The sequence below is a fragment of the Impatiens glandulifera genome, chromosome 1 (assembly GCF_907164915.1).
Source record: "Impatiens glandulifera chromosome 1, dImpGla2.1, whole genome shotgun sequence".
In the NCBI taxonomy this organism is placed as follows: domain Eukaryota; kingdom Viridiplantae; phylum Streptophyta; class Magnoliopsida; order Ericales; family Balsaminaceae; genus Impatiens; species Impatiens glandulifera.
Window position 1 is genome coordinate 90279832 of NC_061862.1, and position 9851 is coordinate 90289682.

The following is a 9851-nucleotide window of genomic DNA, read 5'->3' on the forward strand; positions in this document are numbered from 1 at the left end:
TTTATTACATTTATAACTTTGTGTGCATTAACTTAATTAGTGTACTCCTACTCAAAAAAGTAACCAATTAGCTACTAATAAATTACTATTACAACATATTTATCTATCCATGTCTGTTTGGCCAAAACTATTCACATTAAATGAGTGAATAAGAAAAAAAATTGTGCAAGGGATGATATAGACTATGATCCCTTTTTTAAAATTTCAACTCTAATTCTTCCTTTCTCACCTAACTAATTTTAAAACTTTGTTTGAAGTAGATTTTAGTAATAAATGTGTTTATGGTCAATATAATTTGACAAAAACAAATCTCATTTTGTGTCATGTTTGTGTGAGTTTAAGAGATGTCTACATGTTTTTGTCACCCGCCTTGAACTACAAACATCTACTCTATCCGGTCTTGATCGAGACTTCCTTCTCATTGCATATGGGCGTGAGCTCGTTAGCCTTGGAAAACCTTCTGCCTAACTTGGCTCCAGCTAGCAATGGCATATCCTCCTTGATACAATCAAGAGAAATAAGAATATCCTTACCTAAGAAAGAAATGTTAACTTTAAAAGAGGACACATTAACCAAATTTCATTCCTTCTCACCAATCTTGAAGACTTTCATCTTGGAGGTCAAATGAATTCATCACATTCCCAATCCATGGCTAGAAAGGATTCATTAAGAAACCAATATTTATTCTCATAATAGAATGAATGAATTATAATCCTCTCAAGAGTCACGAGGAACCGTGATTGTCTGGAAACACACATAAAATGTGGACTATTATAAATGTGAGTCTCATTTATATGCGTTGAGAACCTTGGGTCGGGGATGTTACAATAGTATGAGTCGGCCATTGATAAGAACAAGATGTAATGGGACACTTCTAAATTCTATGGAAAAAATGTATCATGTGGATCACTTCTAGATTTGTAAAATTAGGACAAGACTAGTAAGATAATATGACGAGGACATGATATATATAACTAAGTTGGAAAAGATTATGATGTTCTCAAATTAAAATTCATTGATAATATGAATTCCTTATAAATATGAAGCTAATGGATTTGAATTGTGATACGGAAGTTGTTTGTCTAAGATAACTATAGCCTATATCCTCACGAAATTGCAAACCCAAATTACACGAATAACCATATATGATAGATACTTATCACCCTCAATTGACATATCAATCATAAGTAGGTAGTAATCACATGGGAGAAAATTGTTATATTACTTTTCCAATGCATATAGATTATTTATTTAACTAAAACAAGTTAAGACAACACCAACCTTACTCTCTCAATTAAATCAAAATATTCTTAATAAAAATCGAAATTAAATTTCTCCATATACATATTCTTTTTTATATTTTCATTGATGGAGATTAAAGTGAATTTGATGTTGATCTAAAGGGACATTATCATTAATTTTCTTAATTTAACTTGGTTGGGATCACTTGAGATCCAAACAGCTTGGGGATGAGGATGTGACAATTTCATTAAAATATGGGCACTTTTCTATTAAGCTTGGCCCAAGTGTGTACTAAGCATTATTTTAAAGTTAAATGTAAGAGAAAAAAGGTTAATGGAGGTGACTATTTGGCATCTACTAAAGAGTGCCACTATCTATCTATTCATATAAAAAAAAGTAGATGGAATGTGACCATAATAAAGATGTAACCAAAAGATACAACTTAGTGAGAGAAACCATTAATTTAAAATGAAAAGATAGACACCACTAAACTAATTTCTTTCCTTTTCTTTAGTTGGCCCAATCTTACTTTTTGTAATCTTTATGCCATTATTTTACATCATTCATTTTTTTAATATATAAAATCTATATTTCTAAGTATAATATACTATAATGTAATCTAACATATGCTTCACAAAGGAAGACATGTCTTCAAATCCTAGAATACATCATAATCTCGTGCACATCATGAACTAAATTTATTTTAATATTGTTTAACTAGCATCAATCAATCAAAAATAAATTATACTAATTGACTTGATTGAACTCATCTATCAATTAAGTTTAAGCACAATCATTATTTTTTAAAATAAATTAAACATACATGAGATTCAAACCAAATTGAAAAAAATGATGGACTTAAACAATCAAACATATAGAGGTTTTCAAACAAAGGGGCGAAAAAAGTGTAGTGTTCGCATATGGAAAAATTATTACGATAACTCTTCGATGAAAAAATACGATACCACCTAATTTTGTCGGATATAATAAAATACTTTGAAAAATAAAATCAACATTAACCTGAAGGTACTAGGTTCGAGATCGTCATGCGACAAGTTCCACTCGTTTGATTAATTGGTGAGGCGTATTTGCGGGCTATTGTTAGGAATTTCAAGTTGAATAATACTTTCCTATTGAAATCAATTAATCTGATTAATTTCACAAGTCAACCAAATCATACTAGCAGATCAGCAAAGTAATAAAGAACACCAGATTTACGTGGAAAACCCTCTCAACACGGAGGGTAAAAATCACGGGGCAAAACCAACAGATTTCACTAATCAGTAAGAAACCGATACAATTGTTCTTCTCAACTTTAAACCTAAAGTTGAGGTATACATACAGAGAAACTAATTTCATTCAAACCCAAACAAATCTAGGTTTGAGAAAACATGAAATTCCCTTTACAAGTAAGAGAGAAATGAACCTGAGGGTAATCAAGACAAAGAAGGTGATACTCTGTTTTCCTTATTTTCTTCTTCCTCTATATCTTCTTCTCTTCTTCTTCCTCTGTATTTTCTTCACTCTGTTTCTCTTGATCTCTTCACAGAACTCTCACTGAAAATTGTGGTAGAGAGAGAAACAAAATTAGGGTTTATTTGGTTTTTATATTGCCTAATTGGGCTGGACCCATAAGGCCTAACAGCTATATACTTATCTCGCGGAAATTAATCGCTTCGGAAACGAAACCAACATTCTTAAAATAAACCTCAACCAGATAAAAGAACTTATATAACAGCGAATGCTCAATCTTAAATATCATTTAAATTTAACAGCAGAAAAATAGGAAAAAAACACAACCCAATCAAAACAAGAAACTAGAAAATGAAATTGTTGCACATTAAGAATGAACAATTAGTAGCAGGAGAAAACGATTTCCCCAACTAATTATATCATAGAGGTCAATGATAGACGATAACTTCTCCGAACATAGCTTTCATCGTATTATCCTCTCCAAATATCTAACTCTTCTCAAAATCTCACTCATGGGAATTGAAATCTCAGGAGAAAAAAGAGCGTAGACGATAGATTCATGAATAAATAGTAAGAATGAAAACAAAGACACTCAAATCGGACGCAATGACAATCTATTAATTCAATTCGGAAGGGACTCGACTAACGAATACACAAGAGCGAGATTGTGATCAGGTGCACCTATAGTCTTAAAGATGTTGGTTCCTTTACCAGCACAAGTGATTAAGAATAACAGAAGAAAATGGATTCTCAGGGATGAAAGTGTGGCATTGTTTTCAAAATGTTGAACAATCTTATTTCTTATGTAATTGCTATGATAGAGATGAATATGATCCCTACATACAATATTTTGAAGAAAGACCCAAGTACATTATATAGTAGCTTAGGTAATTGGAAACATTTTCTTTCCCCCTTCTTAATCTCAGAGTATTTTTATTAGAACATCTTTTTTTCAAAAAATTTAATTAAGTAAAACTATTGTTACTTAAACTATAGTAATAAACTGTGATAAATTTATTTCATTGAGAAAACTTAAACTTCGTTTTAGTTGGATTCTATAAATGATCAAACATATCATTTTATCTACTATTTTACTTTTCATACAACAAAAAATATATAAAGCTAGAACACAAGTCTTTCAAATTCCAACTACAAGGCAACTAACAGTGTAACATCTAACTACACAATCTATATAACAAATCAGATCATGATATACATTATGCCCAATCTACCAACCATAAATACGATTTTCAACCTGCGGGGGCAATAACCGAAGATCCTTCGAATGCTGCATGTCATAATCCCGTGTTCCAGGAATTGCACCAGTACAAAGTCTAAGAAACTCATTACCCGTGAGACAATAATGTGCATAAGCCAATCCTCCATCAACAATATTCGACAAATTAGGCATCGATGCTGATTTTTTCCCCATTCGGTTGGCTTTGGCTTTGACGATACGCGAAGAATTGCTTCTATCGGTATTCAAGACTTCGTCAAGGTCAGAAAACTCTAAGAATCTCTGAGTGGCCGCTTCCCATGAGAGTTGATACATTTGTTCGGGTGTAAGAGGTTGAGGCTCACTCGACATTGCTTCTCTCAACTTCTCGACAAAGTCATCGGGATTTGTGTATGTTAAACAGTTGGGAAATGTTCTGAAGAACTCGTTTGATGGGTGGTTGGCACATATGACGAATTTTCCCATCGCTAGGGCTTCTGCTGTGGCTGTGCAAAGGACGTCGCTTACGCTAGGGTTTATGAAAACCTTGTAACTGCAAACCAAAATACATCAAACGATATGAAATGACAATATCGGACACTTTGGCTATGTAAAGCCAAATAAATTAGTGGTTTCCATTTAGATTAAGTTATATCTACAACCACAAAATTCATTTACCAAGTGTCTGGACCAGCTGTTGTGCACCTAAACTAAGCACAACAATTCACTACCACTTTAATAAATCCAGGTGTTTTAATTGGGAACTGAATATGAGATCTCACAGTTGATAAGTAATCATTTTGTCATATGAGCTACCCATAGTGGATTAATGAAACTATGATCTCATCTAACTAGCACTACAACCTATCACCACTCTAACCCAAGTGTTTTCCATGGGAATCGATCTTGGGATTTATGGTGGTAAGTCTCTTGTCATTTGAGCTACTCAGAGTGAGTAAACGAAACTGTGACCTCATCTAGCTAAAATTTTAAGCAAACTAAAATATTTTTGTTTCTCAAAATAAAGTGGTGAATTCTAGTTGAGATTGAGCAAGAGGCTCACATCTATAAATTTACTAAGGCCTTGTATACGTGGGTTATTTGAGATTAACTTCAAGAAACCCACCATGAATAATCGACTCATCGATTATATCATTTAAATCATCAACCAAAATATGCTCTTATTATTATTTTTAAATTATTATATATTTTTAGGCCTAGTTGTTACCCAAATAACCTAATTTTCAATAACCTATGCCAAACAAGATTATTTGGAAATAATCACTTGATTATTCAAATATCCAAAGATCAAACAAGGCCTAAAAGAAACACTGTTTTCAAATGGGCTCAAGTCAGGTTAGTGCTCTATTCTTTTTCATGCAACAACCTTTCGATTTAAAAAAGAGCAGTAAAGGCGGCCAAAATCAAGTCCTATCAGATACATCATGTATCAAATCGTATCCATTTCCTTCAAAAGAAACCTTACCCATGTAGAGAATCATCAGCATGATCTCTGCCCTTCATAAAATTGAGATTCAGATCAAGTTCTCTAGCCATGCTCTGAACTTCATGAGCATCCTCTCCATTACCAAATACATCCATTTTGAAACCAGCAAGGTCATTCTTTTGTTTAGCTAACAAATCGATCAGCTCTCTATACCCTTTCGCCCAAACCATTTTACCTAAGAAATATGCTCCGTTTGTGAATGATTTCTCCCCACGCTCTCTTTCTTCAGCGATTCTTTCCCCAATTTTCAGAAATTTTGGATTCACACCATGGACATTGCATATGGTAGACTTTGGTAAGTCCTGGGTAGCTGCTGAAAGCCGAAGAATCTGTCCAGAAACATAAAAGAATTTGCATCCTATATTTTTTCTTTTGAAAAAAAAAGAAAAGTAAATGAATTAATACCTTATGGCAGTATGCTCTTGCAACCCAGTTGTTTATGTGCTTGACAAGGAAAGCTTGAATCATCCCATTCTTCTCTCGTTTTATATATTCAAGATAATTTGTGTGAACAATACCAACAACGTGATTAAACTTATCTGTCCAACGTTTTCCATGATGGTACCAATTCAGATGTTCAGGTTCTTCCAAGATAGCAATGTCGGCATCCCTATATGGAATAAACTGTGTAGTATCTCCAGCCGGTATTATGCTTCTCCTTTCCTTTGAGAACTAGAAACAATATGGATAGAAAAATTAAAAAATACTTAACTTAAGAGAACCATCCTAACATTGGATGAAATAACATATAAGAGTAAACCCATATCAAGCTTTAAACCAACTGTTATAAGAAAAAGCAAGTCTAGCTCAAACAGTAAGAGTCTTGAACTTAACAAGTTGAAGTCTCAAGTTCAATTCTGACTAAGAGCACCCTAACTGAAGTGGGGATCACAGTGGTGAGATGTTATGCTAGTCATTCCCAGGAAGAAAACCCTTCTCCAATAATATGGCTATTAAAAGCATAATACAGATTATATAGAAAACCCAAACTAGAGCAAGAATGTTTTTAGATTAGGGTTTATTCCTCAGAGGAGACTAGTTCCAATCAAGTGGGAATCGACCAATTTCAATACTATTTTCACTTGAGTTACCATGGGTTGCTAAAATAGACCAAGATTTAAGGGACCAATACAAAGAAATGGGGATTTAAGGGCAGCATAAACAAGACACGAGTTCGAGGACCGATTCAAATTAATTAGTTAAAAAAGAATTTACCTTTCCAGGATAGAAAGAAATCTTGAAATTAGCCTCAAATCCCACCCTTTCCTCCACCCATTTACGTATATACACTTCTTGCTCTTCCGGTGAACTGAAAGTGATGTTAGGATAAACCAGCTGTTGATCGGAATGACACAACCACGGAACGAGAAGCGTTACGTTTTGTTTAGCAGACTTAGCCAAATAAGCTGCTCTAAATAGTGGATTTACAGCAGTTCCTGTCATCCAAGGAAGACTAGCTGTTGTGACAATCGCAACATGTCGTTTATTATCAGATGATGGGTCCCGCTTCATATCATCGTATTGATGGCCCGTGCTTTGTAGGCCGCTCGCAATCCTAAGGTCCAATTCGCCGTTTATGTTATCACTGTCAATCATGGAGGCTTCATCCTTTCGTTTGCTACACAGACTCTCCACTATCTTGTCGGGTATCTCTGTCATTGTCAAAGATAATAATAATTTATCTTTAGATAATTGTGATAAAGATAATTCAAGTCAGACTTAGTAAAACAGATTGAGCCTGAATCAAGTGATTGCTTCAGAAAATCATAAGGAAATCAGTTATTCCTTTTATTAAGATTTTATTGTTTTTTTATCTTTAAGCAAGTAGTTAGGTTTGAAACACTATAAAAGTAATATTATGTATTCAATAAAACAACTCTACTTCTAGGGACTCTTTATCTTAAGCTGTCATCAACTCTAAAAAGACTCACAAGTTTACTCTAAAATTTGTTTATCTACAGAATGCGGAATTGCGAATAAAAGTTGTCAAGGAATTACCACTTTTGATGCCCAGTTGATCAAAAAAAGTACCAGATTGCCTAACTAAATAAGCCAGCAGTTCTGGTACATCGATCTGTGGAACTTCCTACAGAAATCAAAAACTTGGATTATTTAATTGCTAAGATTCTTAAGAACATGCGTGATGGAACCAAAATTGATAATATTATTTGTTGCCCAGAATTTTATTTTGGGAAAAGGAAAAATCCTTGTACTTGTGCTGAAATTTTTTATAGAATTTTTATTGAGATGCTGAATATGATCAGAACTCATTTTCAAAAAGAAAAATATGCACCATAAATTTTTTCATTTGATTACAAAGTATCATGAATGCTATCTCATATTTACAGCAATAGATAGGAGATTGATATGAATTGAAATCATGAAAGCAAGGTACCGACCTTGGAGTCTGACTGCTCTTTGCAGATTGATTTCTGCAGAGAAAAGTACATGATTGAAAATCAATAATCGAATCACATTCTGAAAGATTATCAAAATTATACAAGGAAACATCAATAGGGTAAGGAAGAGGCAAAACAAATCCTTTTCTGACCATTTTCATTGCTTCAAATTTAGACGTGAAAGGTAAAGAGGAATAAACTAGTGTCATTACAAAAAATCTTATCCAAGTGGATCTGAGAAATTTTGCAAACCAGACAGGAAGCAGTGAGCATTCTGTTCATGATAAATGGAGCATGGTTTCTTCTTTTGTTTACTTAATTCAGTTGGCTTCTTCCAAGGTATTCTATGACAAAACAAGTATAAATGCATTGCATTCTCAATCTAAAAGCACCTTTAGATAGATGCTCAGTTCTAAAGAATTTTCTCTGAAATAAGCAGAAATCCAGATAGTATTCTCTATAGAAAGAAGGGACATGGACATTAAGTAATCTTCAAGCTAGGTAAGTTGAACGAGGAAAGATATCCATTATGAACTAATTAATAATATGTAGCAGAGAAATAAGAAAAACCTACCAAACTGGATTTCACTTTCTCCACGAATTCACTGTTCTTGAGGTTTTCGATGACTGAAGATGAATTCTTTTGCTCCAGCTCTCTCAATCGAGACTTGAAAGCCCGAATTGGTTCCCAGTCAGAAGATTGACCTTCATTAGCGCCAGATTCTGCCTTCCAGTCCCACCTGAAATCTCTAAACCCTACCTTTCTTCCTTTTCTATACGTTTCACGGTCATCCAAACCCTCAATATCATCTCCAACCTCCGACACCATATTCCTTATTGCAGATAAATCGAGGCGAATTCTAGCCCTAGGACTCCATTTCTCCAGAACCTTCCGGCTGAAATCCGGAGACGAGTATGCGCGGCGAATTTCAGAAAGCTTCGGCTGTAAACGCTTCACAAAATCAATCTCCTCCGTTGACGATGACCTGATTGCTGGGACAGCAAACGTTGATTTCGAAGCGGAATACAGGAAATTCTCCAGCTCTCGGTCGAACGATGACGCCAAATTCTTGAACGAGTTAGCTCTATCTTTTATCAATCTTAGATCCGCATCGGCCGAATCCTTCACCTCCCTCCATCCTCGTGAAATGAAAGAGAACGCCTTCTCCGCCGTTACCGGCGGACAAGGCGACGCCGGTGCCACCGCCGGTGAGGCCCGACCTTCCGGCGGCCTGAGATTAATCATTCTCTAGAACAAAGGAAGGAGCGAGAAATTGAGTAAGACGGGCTAAGAATTTAACGGCTAGGATTCTGATTTTGAGGGTTTGGCCGTGTATTTGTTTGACTGATGATTAGGATTGGCGCGAGTGACACGTGGATTGACACGTAGGAAGAAGATGTGTTGAGAGATTTCCCGATAGGTGACGTGAACCAATTAGAAGAAGTGAGGTGGATGTCACAGTCAAACTAGATGCTGATGTGGCAGAAGAGAATTATTGAATGTGAAATCACGAATATTCTACATAGTTAGAGGATATCCGAGGGAAAATATAAATTATATAATAACAAATTATTTTTAAAAAATAAATAAATATTTTAGTTGATAATTTAAATAATATTATTAATTTGGTAAAAACATGAGATTAGAAATTTAAATAATTTAATATTTTTAACAACCAAAGTTTATCTTGGGACTCTAAATTGGTATTTTTTTACTACTTGCTTATTTAATGTTAAATATTTTATTAAATTTTAAAAATATAACATGAATAATAATAATAATAGTACTAGGTAAGTGTTTTTGTAAAGGACCTTAAATATGGGTATCTTTTGATATTTATTGTAATAACTTTTACCTTTGAAAATTAAATTGTTAAAATAAGTTTAATGATATTTTGATAATTTATTTTAAGAGAAAAAAAAAGTTCATAATTATATATTTCTGTCAAAGTTTATTTTGATAGTGGTTGAGTTGATTTTGTCATTTTTGTTTGTCCAGTCTATTCTATTTTTT

At 34.0% G+C, this 9851-nt stretch overlaps 1 protein-coding gene across 1 annotated transcript; it reads right to left on the minus strand.

Annotated features, from left to right (window-relative positions):
• Nucleotides 1-3780: 3780 nt before the first annotated feature.
• On the minus strand, nt 3781-9137 carry LOC124919265 (digalactosyldiacylglycerol synthase 1, chloroplastic-like). Its single transcript, XM_047459468.1, has 7 exons — nt 8412-9137; nt 7838-7870; nt 7437-7524; nt 6654-7090; nt 5844-6110; nt 5418-5767; nt 3781-4484 (listed from the first exon to the last, which is right to left on the minus strand). Exons 1-7 carry the CDS (start codon nt 9081-9083, stop codon nt 3944-3946), a joined length of 2388 nt encoding a protein of 795 aa, XP_047315424.1. The 5' UTR covers nt 9084-9137; the 3' UTR covers nt 3781-3943.
• Between the last annotated feature and the right edge of the window lie 714 nt (nt 9138-9851).

Excerpts from the sequence above, each read along its gene's own strand:
- LOC124919265 (XM_047459468.1), bottom strand. The coding sequence starts at position 9,083 with ATGATTAATCTCAGGCCGCCGGAAGGTCGGGCCTCACCGGCGGTGGCA. Across the intron at positions 7,091-7,436 it reads TCAACTGGGCATCAAAAGTG|AGATACCCGACAAGATAGTG; the intron begins GTAATTCCTTGA and ends TGACAATGACAG. Across the intron at positions 4,485-5,417 it reads GCTGATGATTCTCTACATGG|TTACAAGGTTTTCATAAACC; the intron begins GTAAGGTTTCTT and ends TTTGGTTTGCAG.